We start from the raw sequence: 18,032 nt of genomic DNA, 5'->3' as shown, positions 1-18,032 counted from the left end.
GTTTGAAGCAGGGTTTTACGCCCTCCGGTGGTTATATGACGTAACAACAGCCATGTGTAATTGTCTGAAAGTTAGTAATTTTATTCCTTCACCCAATATGCCAATTGTGACTGCCTACACACCAAGTAAGGCAAGCTGATTGACATTTTACAGGTAAATTAGAGTACTTTGAAAAGCATACAGCAGGTAACTTTCACAATATGTCTGAAAGTGAGTAAAATCGCCAGTTGGCGTTGCCCTCTAGTGGCCACAGTAAGTAACTACACCTTCGCCAGTCTCGGTTTTATTTTGAATATACCAACCGGAAGTTGTACAACTATGTGTCTTGTCTGGCTTGACTATGTTGGCGTTTGGTTGTAGTTACAAATTATGGCCACCAGAGGGCGGTAATGCTGATTCCGCTGTTGAGTAATTGAGGGCATTGGTTGAGGGCATTGGTTGACGGCAGTGGTTGACGGCTGTCTTTTCTTGGTGATTAAGAGATAAGATAAGATAAGATAGGACTTTATTTATGGTCTTTATTTAAGGGGCTCTGAATTAATTTTACTGATGTTGTAAGAAACGCATTTATTAGCAGACAAGCAGCAGTGCTAGCTAACCTTTGGTGCCGTGTGAGCCTTGGTTTTCGTCATAGCGGTCTTGTGTTTTTCCCCAATGGGTTTGCCCTCTAGTGGTCGGAGTACGTAACTACATCGTCGCCGCTCTCGTTTATTTTGAATATACCAACCGGAAGTGTTATAACTAAGTGTCTTGTCTGCCTTGACCATGGCGTTTAGTTGTAGTCACTAATTATGGCCACCAGAGGGCGGTAATGCTGATTCCGCTGTTGACTAATTGAGGGCATTGGTTGACGCCGCGGCGGTCTTTTCTTGGTGATTAAGGGGCTCTGAATTAATTGTATTTATGTTGTAAGAAACGTATCTATAATAGACAAGCAGCAGTGCTAGCTAGCTTCTGGTGCCGTGTGAGCCTTGCTTTTTTTTTTGTCATAGCGGTCTTGTGTTTTTTCCAAGGCGCCACATAATTCTACATCCGCCAAAAAGGTAAGATGACTGAAACACTTTCAACAGTGTATTACATGGACTATGTAGACTGCATTTTATGATGAAGAACGATGAATAATGACTTGACAATAGTTTAGACAATTCCATGATAAAACTGTATAGTTGATTTCCGGTTACACGCATTTTTACCGGAAGTCACAAAACTTTGTGCGTCTGCATGCATTTACGTTTACTTGACATATTCAATATGGTGTAGTTCTTGAGTGTGGCCACCAGACGGCAGTAACGCTTACTTACAACACATGCTACGTTATTTAGTTAACATCTGGTTTTCTTGTCGATTATGGGATTAACTGTACATATATTGTAAGAAACGTACCTGTTGCTAGACAAGCAGCAGTGTTGGTGCCGTGATAGACACACTTCTCGTGGTTGCAGGCTTGGGTTTTGGCTCTGCATAATTCAAAAAGAGGCAAGTGTAGATGAATTAAACATTTCCACAAACATATAATTTATTAAAGAGCTGTTTAGAACGCACTTTATGATCCAGCACAATGAAGGATGGCTTGACGTCAATGAAGATGATTGCACGTTAAATCCATATCGATCGTTTCCGGTTGCATTAGTTTGGTCCCATTATTTTGAAAAGAATGACCGGAAGTCACAATATGCTATCATGTTTGCATTCACGCTGTCTTCACAAATGTAATGTAATGAAGTTCTTTTTTTTGTCCACTGGGTGGCACTAAAGCCTCGCGTTTCTAAATAGATTTCAACTTTCCCTCTCTCTCTCTCTCTCGCTCTCTCTCTCTCTCTCTCTCTCACACACACACACACACACACACACACTAATTGCAGTAAAATCTCTAAGTAGAATTCATAGTTTGATAATAACGACAATATCACTAAAGAGAACTGCATTAACTCGCGAGAGCCCGAACTACTTGCCAGTAGGCAGTGGATTCATGTGCGACCCCAAAATTAAAGTAGACTAAGCAGCGTCAATATAGACGAGAGACCTTTCCGGTGGTTCTTTCAAAGTGCAATAATCTGCTCAAATAATGTCTGTGAGATTCTTTCTGCTGAGATCAATAAAAGACTTAAGTGATGTCATTTCCATGCAGATATTAGTAATCTTGCCAGTGCCTCTGGTGGTCCTCACCTTCCCCTGTTTAAGAAGAGTGCGTGTAACTATAAGAGGTGGAGTCAGGAGATATTCTGCCCTGTGCTTTAAGACAGAATGGGTGGAGCCCCGTCAGCAGGGGGGCAGTGGGTGGAGGCCGGGTGTAAGAAGGGAAAAGTCTGACTGGATGGTTTCACAGGGAGCAGAGGCATTTGAGTCAGGGCACACATGCTTCAGCTGTGAGAGGCCCTACTCCCCTTGGCTGGCTGGCTGGCATCCCAGAGCAGAGGCAGAGAGAGACAGAGAGGGTTGAAACTGAGAGACCGAGAGTGAAGAGAAATCTTAACTATAAAGCTAACGTGTGAAGAGGCAAACCAGTGGTCGAGAAAGTTGAAAAGAAAGATAAAGTTTTAGGGACTAAGTTCTTTGCAGCGTAGTTTCTGTAGATTGTTTTTCAGTAGTGTATTTTTAACTGTAGTGAGCGTGCAAGCGGCTTGTATTTGGAGTTGACAGCTATGGCGGATACAGGTGTCAAGAAGGATCATGCAGCTGTTGAGGAAGTGCCTTATGATGATGATGAGGTAGCTCTTGTGGCTGCTGCCACAGAGCCATCAATAGATGATGATGATGATGATGACCCATCTCAGGAAGTGGACCTGGTACTGGCCACTGGCTCCGGAGGCAAGAGTGAAGCTCAGATGAATGGAGCTATGGTTCTCTCTCTGCTAGACAAGATAATTGGGGTGGTGGACAAAATCCAGCACACCCAGAATGGGCTCGAGGCTCGGCAGCAGGCCATGGAGAAGTCAGTGTCAACCATCCAAGGGGAGCTGGCTAAGTTGTCCAAGAACCACGTAGGTACTGCCAACACCGTCAACAAAATGCTGGAAAAGGTGCGCAAGGTCAGTGTCAACGTCAAGACGGTACGGAGCAACCTGGAGAAGCAGGCGGGCCAGATCAAGAAGCTGGAGAGCAACGAGAACGAGCTGCTCAAGAGGCGCAACTTTAAAGTCCTCATCTACCAGGTGAAGTGTGAGGAGAGGCTGGTCTTTATTTACTTTCATCACATGAACAAAGTAATAACAGATATTCATTGATTGATAATGTGGTGACCCTAAATACATGATTAATGTTTTAGACGTGGCTGCTAATGTACATACGTAAGTACGCGTTATTCCCAAAAGGGGTGTGTTGCATTCCCCACCCCACAAAGGAAGGTTGGGGGGAAGTGTGAAATTCACCTGAAAGGCCGTCAGAACCTCTTGACATCATTTCTCCAGCGAGAGCTAGAGTCACACTGCAGCATGAGTTGATGCCTGTTAGTGAAAATGAAAGGCGGAGTGATAGTCTTTCAGGGCTCAGGATGGGGGCCAAAGTTGCAGCTCTGTAGTTTCCATGACACAGACGTCTGATTCACTTTTTCCTTAAATGAGGCTGTAATGTTTACGAAGGACCCAACACTGCACTCCACTATATAGAAACTACCTACGGTTTATTTACTCTCAGTGAGAGGTGGATTCCTCCTCCTTTTTCCAGTGAAGAGAAAACCAGCAGGAAAACCATGGGGAAAAAAATGAAGGCAGGTAGAGACCCTTCCCACTCTACAGGACTTCATGATTACCCAATGAAACTATATAAAGACGAGTGGGTGTAAATAACATTATAAGGCCTATAAAACACTGGCATGACGGGCTACTTGAGACAGAACCAACGCCCCACCTCTGAGAGGACAGATAGTTGGCAGGCCACTGCTATGTAAGATGAAGATGTAGTTTTTATTATGAAGTTTTCTCAGAAGTGGGGCACACTTAATATTCCTACATTTATGGTGCACAAACCTGCATGGTAGTATTTACATGCATAAGTGTGACTACGGAGCTCAGCTTTATTTTTACAAGGCTTCCCTCAGAGAAACAGTCAGAAACCATCTTGCAGTAAAACTAAGCAGTGAAAGAATCTATCAGTTCACAGATGTGTGACAGTGACAGACAGGAACTCTACATCAAATCAAACAGCCCAAGAAAATCGAGTTGGTAACCTTATGCAGAACCTCTGCAAGCTGGAGAAGAGAGAATTTATCTTCAGTAAAGGTGAATCTGAGGGATGTAAGGCGCTCATGAACAGAGTTTGCTTCAGATTCTGTATTGGCAGGCACAGACTTTTCACATCACCCTCCTGGGATGTACACTGTGGGAGCAGGTTACACTATTGGCATCTAGCAGAAATCCAGTCATAGATATTAGACCATAATAAATTACTCCGCAAAGCAGGTGCCTCCTGCTGTGTGGGACACTGCGTGGTCTACTGCAAGCATTTCCAAGTGTATATGTGCAGTGTTGCAGATCCTGTGCTTAAAGCTGTTTGCAGATGAGAATCTTATAGAAAAAATATTTTACGCCTATATTCAATTGTGTTTGAGCAGACACGGAATAAATGACGGTAATGAGCTCCACTGTAATGAGCATTATCAGTGTCTTAGCTTGTTAAGTCATGTTTTTAAAGCGCTTGTAGGAGTGTTGCTTCCATGTGGCAGTAGCTGGTTTGAGCTTCCACATTCTATTTATTCCCTGAGAATGGCAGCACCGTGTCCAGTTTAATTGAGCGACAGACACAGTGTGCTGCAGTGTGAATCAACACTGGCTCTCAGTCAGGCTTCACTACTTTCCACTCCCTCATTGTGTGTTAGAGTGGGATAAGTTTAGAATTATAACTAGGGGAAGGATGAGATCAGGGTTACGGCGAGGCATGTAGAGGTTAAGGTAAACATCAGAATTATCGCGAGCTAGTTTACCAGTGTGTGTGTGTGGGCATTCCTCACAAATATTAGCTTTCACCTACAGTGTCAGTATCAGTGGGACTAGAATCTGAGTACGACAAGTGATTCATTTTCAAGCTGATACTGCTGTATTTCTTCTCTCATGTGCACTCTTAGAATAGTGACATACTTCCGGAAAGACTTTGACAGAGTTGCATTATAATTAAACCTGCAGGAATATTGGCAATGCAGGATCCCCCGGCAACAGCGGGGTGTGGCAATGAAGCCACGTTTACTAAATTTACATTACAGATCTGCTGGTGTGGGAGTATTTAGAATCAGAGTATGAGCTAAAAATAAAGTGCCTCATGTAATAGTACTGGCCCATATTAGAATCATATATATTATATTGTTAAATTGTTTGTAAGCATCACTAATGGGGATAATGTTTGGCTCACTGTCAGTGATTGTCACTGGTGCAGAACGTGTGCCTCCTAGTATTGTCCACTCAGCATGAAGCAATGTCCCATGAAGTCCTGCTGGTCCGCCCCTTGGGTGTGATTTCAATATGGCTGCATGTCGCCAATTGTTTGGAAAAACTCTCATATAAGTAGTTTTTTTTTTTTTTTTTAAGCTGCAGACTGCAAACTGCAGTGCAGCATGAATGGGGAGTAATGAGAGTACTTTTGGTACTTATGTCATCCACAGCAATGTTTTGTTTTTTTGTTTAAGTTCCCTGATGGCCAATCATTTAGATAGAGAACAAGACATTCTTGAGAAGCTCAGAATTCAGTGGCCACAGTAAACCTGTCAGGAAGATGATTTAAATGAAAGGGAAGTTGATCAATTTTGTAGCTGAGCCGTAAAACAAAATAACAAAAAAAAAAGTTTTTTAAAACTGTTTCATACAGTGTGACATTGTTGAGTTAGCCCACTGTTAATGTACCCAGTGACTGAGCCACCCTATTAACACTGTCCAGCACTGTCATCATTGGCCTCCCTGTGAGATTTGGAAGAAGCAGAGACAGTTTGACATTATCATCAGTGTCTCTCTGGAGGTGGAGTTTGCCATGAGGCCTTCAGAGCTCTGTACAGTACACCACAAATGACCAGTGATTCACTGGTGCCCCTTCCTGCGTGCCTTCTCCCTGACTATATTACCTACGATACTGCCATTCTTTGACAATCGGCAGCCTGTACAAGATAAGAAATCATTCAGAATGTTTATTTCCTTATTTCCCGTTAATCTCTCATCAGGCATTTGACTATATGGCGTCACAAGTCTGATTTCCTTTTCAGTTGTTGGCTGATAACAGTAGCCCAGAAACAACATGTTGATAAAAGGTTCATAGATAATACAGTGTCTCTCTTGTGCAAGTCTTGTGATGGTTATAATGTAATGACTGTAAATATTGTTAATATCCCTTTCTTTGTGCAGAATATCTATAGTCGAGTATTAAGGGTGTTGTAATCTTTTCAAACAGCTGAAAAGAGCCTCTGTTAAGCATTTGGTTTTTCAGCTGCTCAATGGGGAACAGGAAAAGATGTCTGCAGACCGTGCACAGCTATGGCAATGTCCAGTAATTGTCTTGGCTTTAAGCTAGCTTAAGCTGCTGCTGGCAAAAACCTTTTAAATGCTCTGACACTGACTCACCTCAACCCACCACCATGTTCCATATGGTCTGCCCAGGCAACAGTAGGACACTTGTGTGGAAGTCTGAGACTCGGTCAAAGCCCTTATATGGTCGACAGTCCCCAGGCAACCCCCTAACTAACCCAGCTGATTAGAAATTATAATTATCTGTAGAGTCAGTTGTGCAGCTGAACCCTACTGGCTTTATTGATTTAAAATCATTAAAGACATTAGCCCCTTATCTTACCACCCCATGTGCCTTTTGTGCTTTATAATCAGAAATTTAAAAAATAGTTTTCAGTGCAATGCAATTGCCAGTATGAGCTCACACCGAACCTTGTGTCTCTGATGGTTGGTTATGTGCATGTCATATTTTCTGTTTCATAATGCTCATTATCTCGTTAATCTAGTTTATAGCAATATGATAGGGTATGTCTATCAGACTGCGAGACAGTACCGCTGTGTGTCTGGAATCAGTATGTTTGGCTGCAGCTCAAGGACAGTGATAGCCATGTGGCCAACTCTTTCAGGGAGATGTAAGTCTTCTCAGTTACAGGCTACTTATTCCACGCTGGCCTCACAGACCTTCCAGAGCTCAAATCGCAGCCAACAAGCAGACGATAACTCAGTTCCACTTACTCTAGATCCAGATCCAGATCCAGATCCAGATCCAGCTATCCGGAGTAAACTGTTGGCTTCTTCTACTTACTTACTAATTCTTGGTTTCCACACATAAATCAGACCTCAGCGTCATTATAAAGGGTGTAGTTATAAAGTATTTATAAGCATATCTACCAAAAAAGCACTGAACCAACAACACCAAGTTAGTGTTGGTGTGAGTCATTCTAGTGGCATCTCTCTTCCCCTTGTGCCAGCACACCCACTTGTTCTTCTTCCCCCCTCCTTCTAAGTTTCCCTCCCTTATCGCTCCCTCTATCAACTTAGCCCATTTTACTCCCACTCAGACGTCTAATCCAGAACTAAGGGCACGGCTCATTCACTATTTGCCACAGCACTTACGTACATGCCACTCACTTTCAGCCTCCATCCATCTGTGCTCTTATTTCCTGGGTGGGTGGAAAGATATCTGGCAGGCTCCACATTTCACTATTGCATGTCAGCAATCTACTTCTGAGTTTAGCTCCATGTGAGCCTCTGTATATAAGAAGTCATCTAGTAGTTGATGTTTGTGGGTTCCCTATTACAAGACAACCAGAAACGACCAATAATAGTTACACTTTTGAGAACCAGTAGTCACAGAAAGTTATACTTTGAAGACACCTGCCATATATCTTATCATGAGGCTGATTTCATTTGCTCTCGTGTCTTTCTGCTGCCGCCGGCAGCTGTAACAAATCTATTTTTAGCCCCACTGAAGCTCATGTTTTAGCTCATTTGTCTCAGGGGAGCTAAGTGTAAGACCAATACTTCATGTTATTACAGTCTGTTTACTGTATGTGTGCAAGAACTTCCTGGAGTCTACAATGGTTGCCTGACAAAAAGTTTGCGGGAAGTGACTGTGGCTGACCAATTCCAGCAACGCATCATTTTTACGCTAAGCTTGTGGCTTCCCATTCTCTGTACACATATTAGCATGCCGTATATCTTTTCATCTAAGTTTTGACAAGAAGGCAAATGAGTGTATTTCTCTAAAAGTAAAAGTATTCCTTTAAAGTGGCGCTGTTACTTCCTCCTCAGCGACATCACGGAGCCAGAGCGCTGCTTCTTTTGGATTGTTTGGCCAAATTTGGTTGTTGTACTGCCCTGATGTTCTCTCTCTCGTTCTCTTCCCTTTTCTCTCATAAACATAGACACGTACATTTTGTTCACGACAATGAAGAAGGAGTACAAGCCAAAAGCACAAACGGCCCTTTTTTATGTTTGTTTGTAATTCTTTTATCCAATTTGTTCTGTCAGTGTCACTGTGTCTCGTCCAGCATCCTCTTCTATTGTTCATTTTGTTTTTCTGTTTGCTTTTCCAAGATGTAGATGAATTGTCTAGTCGGCGGTCTCATAAGAATGTATTTTCATGTTTAAAGCAACCATTTTGAGCCGTTAAGACTCCGAGTTGTGTTGCGTGATTGGGCAGGTGTAACTTTACGTACTGACCTTTAATGCATGCTTTTTTGGATAGAATGCACAACTAACATCCTTAATACTACAACTTTATGTGCAATGGTGTGTGTGTGTGTGCACAACATCCAGGAGGTGGATTTGCTGAGAGTGTTGGTATATCCCTTCCTGTGCTGTTCAGACTAAGATTTACAGTTTGTGTAGCAGAAATAGGACCGTTGCTATTTCGGCATGTGAAACCTTTGAGCTTATACAGTTGTCATCTATATTATACCAGTGTAATATGACTGTTTGTTGGTCAGAGTATTCATTGAAGAGTATTAATTATTCAAGATTTGGGAGGAAATTTGGCCACTATGGGTTGAGTGGTTGTTGTGACATTGGTTTATTAGTTTGGGCTGCATTTCATGATACAACACCAAAATACCTCTCAGTCCATAACCAGTCATTCTTTAATGCTGTTTCCCTTGGTCAACTAGAAGATAAAATAACCTTATTCCTGATCTCAGGCTGCGGCTACCATCCCAGACATCCACATCTCACAGCAGCAGACAGGATTTACCAGCTGGGAGACCGATCAGGTCACCCCACAATTTGAACAGTTGTAGTTGTCATCCAGCTTTCTGGCCGGCTAACAGAAATGTGTCCTCGTGCCACATCACAACTCAGTGGAAGCTCCTGATACTCTCCACCCTGTTTATTCCAAGATTTGTGGCCACACCCTTCTTCTACGGGGCCAAAATAAAATGTTGGCCAAATGATGTGAGTTGGTATATTAAAGGAAACTCTTATGCTGCCTAAGATTATAAATAAACTAGTAGCAATGCAATGGAATGGAGTAGTGTCCTGTTCCTTTAAGTTGGTCTGCATTTGCAATACGCAGCTCCAACTGGTTACTTGTTTTAAAACTGTATGTGTGCAGTTATAATGATCATGTTGTGTGCATGTTAGCCCATGTAGTAGTTGACTACACACTTGAAGTTTTTTGGAACATGTGTAAGTTGAAAAGATGAACTGTTAAAGTTTCATCCATACATTTGCTATTAATATAAGTAACCATTACTTCTGTAAGTGGACACTGTGCGTGAGAAAGTAAAGTCCGGTTTGTGCAAGCCCTTGGTTGTGCAACAGTCAGGTTAACCCTGTGGTATATTTCACCACTGCTGTGACAGCTTGCTGTTCTTGTCACTGGTATGTGATTTATAGGCTGTCAGTGAGATCTTACCAGGTCACTGTGGGTTTTGGGTACCCTTGGCATTAGATTTTGCATGCACAAGGATGTTTAGCATGATTATTCTATAAATAATAGTAATAGTAATGTTATTAGTGTGAAAGGGAAAGATAGTCTATATTTTAAAAGTTATATGTTTGGATGGACCTACTTTAAGGCAGTAACTTCTTCATATAAGATGCAGACAGTCTTAAATAGCTCAGTCTTAAATAGTTCTTAAGCTGTAAGTATTCACTTTTACTGTCATTACATTGGCACATTTGGTTTGCATTGCTAGCCTTTCAATTAAAAAAGGCTCTTCATTCATTTTAGACAATTCAGTCTCTGTATGTTAGAGTCTCAGTATAGATGTTTCCACCCAAAATATCCCAGTTGACTTACTATCACATACAGTAGCTAAATTCAGAACAAAGCAAAGCAGTGTGGATGATTGGCTGGATGCTTTTTTCCCCTCCATGTATTAGTTGGTAGGACTTAGTGGTCATTAATCATAGACGTAAGTCACTAGCAATGTATTCATGTGGACGTATTCATACCCAGATCTACACATCACTTCTTTCATGGTGATGTGTAGATCATAGTGGTAAGTTGTGCTTTGCACAGAGGAAGAAAACTCTACTATGAATAATATCCCTAATATAGCATACTTTTTCAGTTGTGTACATCAGAGGTGTTCAAATGGTTTACATGTTCATAGTAGGATGTTCCAATTCATGCCAAAGCTTGAAGTTGTTTCAGTTAATCAAGCACATGAATGAAACATCTGATATGAAAATTGTTAGGTTTGAATAAAGCTGCTCTTACTGCACCCCCTTGTCAATATGAACGGCAGCATTGGAGAGAAAGAGAGAGTTATATAATGTGTTCCAGCACTGTAGTTGCTGATTCACACAGTGATGTAAATGGAAAAGTAAATTTTCCACCTTTGCATGGGACTAACCCTGCTGGGATTTGAGTGGTTTCAGTGTCGTGGATGTGGGAAGGCTGAGCTATGGAAAAGGGCTTCCCCATGTGTGTGAAATCACAAATCACTGTGACAGAAAAACCAAGGAACTCCCTTCCTGTGGCTAGAACTGTAACATGACATCACCGTGATGGCTGTGTGTTATACATAAGTCTTCTCATTGAATGAATCTGTCCATAGACAGAGTGGGATTGGTTGTTAATCTTTCCGTTACACACAAGAAACTTGGTGCCATGAGAGCAGGTTGTTGTAAAGGGAGTTGGAGAGCTTCATGGAACAGAATTTGCATTGTGCTCTCAGTTTTAAGAGTGACTCCAAAAATGCCTGAGGTGGTGGGCAGCTAACTATTCCTCTGTGAACTGTGAGCCTTATTTAGGAAGAGAGTGGGAGGCATCAATATTAATGACCAGAGCACATTAGCGTCCTTATTTTAGCCTCTGAGCACTCTTTAGGGATCAAAGCATCACGATTCAGGCCTATACATGCAAACCTCCAACTCTGCTTAATGTCAATCTTTCGTTTGCCCTTCTCTCACATCCTGGGTCAGTGATATCACTCATTGTGAAGGCTACGTTCACAGCTGCAAGGACTGGACAGGATCAGACAGCTGCTCCTGTGACTCACCAGAGAGGCCTTTCATCATACTGCCTGAAAAGGAATGATGTGTGTCTGCTTATCTACAAGCCTGCTGCACGTCTGCATGCTTGAATGTGGATCAGAACCATCTATATTATTGTGCATGGATTTATTATCAGGTTACCTTTGCAACACTTCCTAATTGCTGGCGACATCAGTTATTAATAAATCAAATTTTTTGTAATAATATTAGATTTCCTCTAAATGCAAATAGGAAACTAAAAATGTTTGTCAGTCAAAAACATGCTAGATTTATGCAATGCAATAACTGTGTAATTAAGATGATTAATATGCATTTCATATTTAATATACAATATACTATGTTATAATAATAAGCTACATATTTTAAATGTGTTTTTATTAACAATGCAATACATTATGATATTTGTATAAAGCATATACCTCTCTAATCCTTCACATATCTGCGTTAATAAAACCTAATGCTCAACTATTGTCAGAGACAACATATTTAAATACCTAAGCAAGAATACAGAACCTTGTGGATTAGTGGAGGTATTGTAACTGCAGCCAGAGAAACAGAGAAGGTGATGGAGACAGATACTGTACATGCCATCGGCTTTAGTCAAAGCTGCTGTGGACTCAGTTTAGGACTGATTGAGGGTGCTGTTTCCTCTGTTGTCCATGGTAACAGTAATCAGTGGTTACATGATCCCCAAGCCTTTGTATGAGTCAGACAGACAACATTTAGCCTCTGGTAATATTTAGAAAATGAAAAGGCACTGCTTTTGTTTTGTGAACAGCCTGAATTACTTTTACATTACATTCGCGCCTTCATGGGTGATGATTCTGCTTCTGACTGCATCTTTGCCTGCTTAATGTTTGTCTCTCGCTTGCTTTTCCTTGATAGGTTGTGGTTGCTTACCAGAATTTCCCCCCACATTCTGCTGGGACTTTTTAATTGCGTCTCCTGTGTTGTGTCCCTTCAGAGAGGGAGAGGGAAAGAGAGAGAGAGAGAGAGAGAGAGAGAGAGAGAGAGAGAGAGATGCCGCAAACAGTTGTTGACTTGTCTGAGTAAATCAAATGCACACTTCAGAGATCACACTCTTTCTAGCCGACTTTTCCATGAGGTATGATTCACGCCACTGTTGGGGGAAAGAAACATTAGCAACAGACCTTCTTCTCATTGAGAAGAGCATACATACTCAGTCACCATTCCCCTGGTCAGTAAACACACATAGTCCCTAATTTTTCACTTCTGGTAAGTGGGAGGAGAGAGGAAGGTAACACAGGGACACTAATGTACTGACCGTATTTCAGCTTAGTTCTCTGTCTCTACGTTGGTAATTAGGCCTGGAAGCCCAAACAAAGTTCGCTGATACAATCACAATTTCCACAGAATGAGTCAGATTTTCAGAATGTAAACAGGGAAGTGCTCCAACAAGCAAAGTTCCCATGAGCCTGGAAAGTTTAATAAAAGATTGAGGCAGTTAAAATGTGATAAAATGCAGCAGTCATATTCATCAAAACATTCTCTGCAATAGAGTTGCACAGATAGTTCAAATATATCTTTGAATATGTTTGTAAATAGCATACTAGGTTTGAGGCAATTTAGAAATAGTGTAACTATTATATAGATTCTCCATCTTTCTCACTTGCTCTATAACAGTACCTTTTACAGTAAATGCTTTCAAAGAGCACGCCATGTGCTATAATTTGATATATGTGAGATAAGATATGGAACCATGCAGCTAGCAAGAGTCTTTATTGCCAATAAAAGTCACTAAGTAAGTATGGAGCTTTAAAATAAAAAATGTTTCCTGTTCCCAGAAAAACTGCAATGTATTTTAATGTCTTTGTGAGTACAGCATTATATATCTCTATATATCTTCTTTAGTTCTTGTTCAGAAATCGAGTCACTTTCTACTGTTCAGTATGCATGTGTGCAAAGCAGGTGCAGAATTTATTTTTGTTTTAATTGTAATGCACTTACAGCAACTGAGAATCTCATGTCAGTATTATATATTGTTGTAGGGGTGTCAGCTGTTTATTCCTCTGAACTACACCACCCACCAGAGACAACATAAGGAGGGGGTTGCTATGGGAACAGAGGGCTGTGTTTATCTGTTGCTGTGCGGCAGGGGAGGGTCTTGTTTGGTGGGCATTGGCGGGTAGCCAGAGAACGGTAGATGGAATCCCAAGAGAGGGAAAGGCCAGCCCAAAATAAACCCATACAGAGCAGGTCGGCCAGATCTGCAACATACACAACACCAGATAAGGAAGCAATGTCCATTTTATGATAGGATTGTATGGCAATATTTGAACTGCCTGAGGAGATGTGCTGTTTATGTAGCGTGATAGGGTATATCTTATATTAATCAGGAATATAACTAGAACTGTACGAGACTGATGCTACGGTACAGTAAAACTGTTGATCAGTAAGAAAATTAAGAAAATATCTTACAGGTGAAATTACATGTAATTATGTATTTGATCCAGTTTTATTTGCTGTGAGGACAATTTAATTTTTTCATATTATTAAGTTTCTACACATCCCTCAGTTTATGTGATAGCTGTTCTTTCTCCTTTGCTCTACTTTATAAGTAATGTGATCTACCTCTGATGTCAAGATATGGAGTTGCAAGACATTTCTCTCTGAAATGAATGATCACATGTTAGTGACTGTATTATCATTACTAAATACAATATGTATAAGGAGGATGTAGTTTTGTTTGTGTTTATTTTTTGCTTGAGATGAGAAGAGAGAGAAGAAGTGGATTACAACCGGCAATGATTTCAAGTGGAGTGACATCAAGGGAGTGGTAGTGACAACGCTTAAAATGAGATTGGACGGCAAATATGCATGCGTCTGAAGTGTTGCATGAATTTAATTTGTTCACATGCCGACAATGATTTTTCTGACAAATTATTGTGGCCTTATTATTACTGTAACGTTTTTCTTCCCATTATTGCCATTGAAGAGGTGTTGAAGCTTATGGTGGGGAAGATAAATAGACATCTGCTATCAGTGAGCAGCACCGTATCGGTTTCAGCTGAGCCTCTTTTCTGTAGAATAATATGTCCATTTGGCAACATCCTTACAACCGGCACATTTCTTGACTTCATCTCTCCTCTGGGCCAGTGAATGTGTTTCTCAAATTTAGCACTGCACACACTTTGAACATGTTAGAGTAAATTTCAGTTTCAAGATGAAACGCTGACTGTGAATGTGCCATATCAATGCATACATTACACAGTCAGTATTATTGTCAGTAAAAGAGTGCAAATAGGAGACAAGATATGTTTGAGATGCTTGAAAATGTTTTCACTATCAACTGTGCAGCAACAACTTAAAAGGCACACTCTCCTTTAGTTTTGTGATGACGGCAAAGAAAACAATAAACCCTCATCAGAAGACCTCAGAAATCAACTGGTGACATCAGGTTCATTGTACCTTTGTAGTGTAGGGAGGTACCTGACCATGCAGGGCATAGTGGAGATGGTGATGGTGCAAGGATTGGATGGGGCCAGTAATCCCTCTAGGGGTCACAGACAGTCTTTTGGAGATCACATTCTTAGCATAGTACAGCCTCCCCCTGTGTGGATATCTGGTACCACACTGACAGTCTTGCCAAGCAACATGTAAATATGGTTGCTACAGTGATTATTGATTTGCAGCTGTCAGCATTGCAGCAGTATAATTTTTTGTTTATATGAGTATATACACATATAACTCTTTGTGGAAGTGTAACATGTTTCCTTTAAATTGTAAAAGGGTAGGGCTTACATGCAGAACAGATTATAAGGTCCTACTTCTGGGTGTACATACACAGATATTTTTGACCAGGTGCATGCATTATAACTGAAACTGTGCTAACAACCAAGGATAATTAAAAGATTATCTTATATCTTATTTTATGTAGTTTGTAATTTTTCAAAACATGTCTGTATATAGAATGCAAGCTGTAAATTCCTGCTGTTAGACCCAATACAGAAAATACATCTAAATGACAGGAAATGCACATGTGGTTACATGCAACACTTTGTTTAGTTTCAATATGACTGCTGCAGATTATACAGGTTTTCTTTGACGAACCGTAGTTTTATTATTATTCGTACACACTACATATGACTGATATGAAATGATATTTCTCATACTTTGAATTTCTAAAACACCTTGTCTTGTTGGCACATTATCATTGGCATAGGATTGTCACCACTAGATGGCACTCTGCACCACAGGCAGTGATCTGTTGTGCCCACGGAATGTATAGATGATACATGACTCTGCAGGCTCACATTTTCAATTTCATATCTCGCAAGAAAGTCCATTATCATCGCTTTGTCAGATTGATAATTTAGCAACATATTAAATTAAATACTTTAATTTACATGAAAGATACAAATATAAACGGTGGAGCACCATGTCTTCTAATATTGGTGTAAATGTTAAATTAAGGGTGTTATTCACACTCTGTAATCTCTCAATATACAGCTGATGGGCTTATATCTTTCTTTCCTGTTTTGCATCCATAGGATCAAGTGAAAGCACCAAAGGCGTCTAAACTCAAGACAGCAGAGACAGTAGCTGAAGGTACAGCAGTGGAAGGCCTTGGGAAAATACCTGAGGAGGGACAAGAGGGTTTACCAGCCAGTCTCAATTCAGATGAAGAGGTGGAGGTGGAGGATATAATCCATGAGACTCGTAAAAAGCGCTTCCAGCGCACCACCAAACAGCAAGTGGATAGCCTAAAGAAAGTCTTCTCCAAAGAAGAAATTGAGAAGACCAAACTAAAGACCAAGGAAAACTTGGAGAAGACCAAGCAGAAAACCCGCGAGAACCTGGAGAAGACAAGACAAAAAACCCGTGACAACCTGGAGAAAACCAAGCACAGTCTGGAGAAGAAGATTGGTAAGCTCGGGACCCGTATGACACCCAACCAGGAACGAAGGGCGAAGATGAAGAGCTCTAAAGAGAAGGTTAAGAAGTCCCTCACTCCTGACCATAAAGTTTATGCTCGCTCCAAGACCACAGTGTACCGTGTTCCCCCATTTACCTTCCACGTTAAGAAGATCCGAGAAGGAGAGGAGGAGGTGGTGCAGAACACAGAGATGGTGGAGGTGGCCGAGGCCGAGGTTCAGCCAGAGGGAGAGGAGAATGGGCTGGGCATGCATGTGGAGGTAGAAGAAGGAGAGCTGGTGTGTGTTGACAGCCCAGAGATGGATACTCTGCTGGAGGTGACTGAGGACACTCAGCTGGTCAGTGTGGAGCCAGACTACCTAAAGAAGGCCCAAAGCGACTAGAGCTTCCCACATCGCTGTAAAGAAAGATATGTAAGGATAATGAAGAGGAGTCTAATCACAAGGACACAGTATGGGTCGTAGGGACATGATCACAATCTATGACATCTTACTTGTTTTCTGTTTTCTTTTTATTGTACCCAACAGGGATGACTTTCATATTTGTTCATATTTAGCATGTACAAAAGAGAAAAAGAAAACAAAAAGAAAGCTAGCTTTTAAAACATGCTACAGGCTGACTTATATGTCTAGCATAACCAATATTTGCTGTTTGTTGTTGGTTTGATTAATTGTGTGGCTATAAGAACAAGGGTATAAATAGTCCTTGCTTTTAAGATGTAATGTTAAGTTTTTCGCATGTATTATGCACATATATGCACATGGAAAAAGAAAGTTATTGGCAAGATTTATGTCATAAGAGATGGTTTAAGTAATGTAATGTGCATGTCTGAAACAAAATGTAAACATGAAGGCAAGTCTTAGGCCCACAGAAAATGAAAGAAGAACAAGGTAGGAGGAGAAAATACAAATGCGACTGGACATAAAATCTTACCCCTGATAATCAGAAGCACAACACTTATTCATTAGTACTTTCTCAAGCCTGGTGCCAAATGTCACAATGTAATTTTTGTCAATGTTAAAGACTGAAGTGTAGATGTGTACCGTCTAATAAATTATATTGGGAACAGTGAAACACTGACAAATTCAGAATCAGAATGTATGAACACTTACAGGTAACACCACGTCAAATAGCAAAATAATGTTTTATCTTTTTGAGGGCAGCAAGTGAACATCCTGTGTGTACATTATCTGTGATTTGATATAAAAGACCATAGAATCCTCAAATGACCTGTGTGTGTCGGGGAATATCTTTTGCTACTCTGTCCCGAGTCCCTAACTTATAACTCAAGAAACTTTAAGCAGTAATTTAATGAAAAACATGAAGTGGATAATAAGAAAATTTTGAAAGTAACCTTTGCTGCGGCCTTTGCAGTTCATGCTTAAAAGCATGGTTTCATTATCACTTACTATAATATCTTGATGTACAGTAATATTTCTTGCATCTGGGCATGTTGTACTTGCCAAGTTTCACATATCACACTGCTGCAAAGAGAGAAAGAAAAATGACTGCGTCACCATGGTCACAGCTCATCTCAGTACATTTGCACATCCCTATTAAATTTTTCGAGGTAATTGCAGGCAGAAAAATGATGGTCTGAACAGCAAGACGACAGTTTAATGACTGACTACGTAAGATGTGGAGAGGCAAATGTCATCTGCATGTGGATCATGGAAAACAGCACACTGTCAGATGTTATGAATGGCATGGCACTTTAATAAATGTCAGAACAGT

At 40.8% G+C, this 18,032-nt stretch overlaps 1 protein-coding gene across 1 annotated transcript; it reads left to right on the top strand.

Annotated features, from left to right (window-relative positions):
• The first annotated feature begins 1,856 nt into the window (after positions 1-1,856).
• On the top strand, positions 1,857-17,681 carry cavin1a (caveolae associated protein 1a). The gene is made up of 2 exons (XM_084571046.1): positions 1,857-3,152; positions 15,914-17,681. Exons 1-2 carry the CDS (start codon positions 2,643-2,645, stop codon positions 16,679-16,681), a joined length of 1,278 nt encoding a protein of 425 aa, XP_084427172.1. The 5' UTR covers positions 1,857-2,642; the 3' UTR covers positions 16,682-17,681.
• Positions 17,682-18,032: the final 351 nt, after the last annotated feature.

The sequence above is a fragment of the Chelon labrosus genome (assembly GCF_963514085.1).
Source record: "Chelon labrosus genome assembly, chromosome: 21".
Classification (NCBI taxonomy): Eukaryota; Metazoa; Chordata; class Actinopteri; order Mugiliformes; family Mugilidae; genus Chelon; species Chelon labrosus.
Note: the sequence above shows the minus strand (reverse complement) of the source record. Positions and strands in the feature narration are given on the sequence as shown.

Coding starts and splice junctions, on each gene's coding strand:
- cavin1a (XM_084571046.1), top strand. CDS start 2,643: ATGGCGGATACAGGTGTCAAGAAGGATCATGCAGCTGTTGAGGAAGTG. Junction 3,153..15,913: donor TTAAAGTCCTCATCTACCAG/GTGAAGTGTGAG, acceptor TTGCATCCATAG/GATCAAGTGAAAGCACCAAA.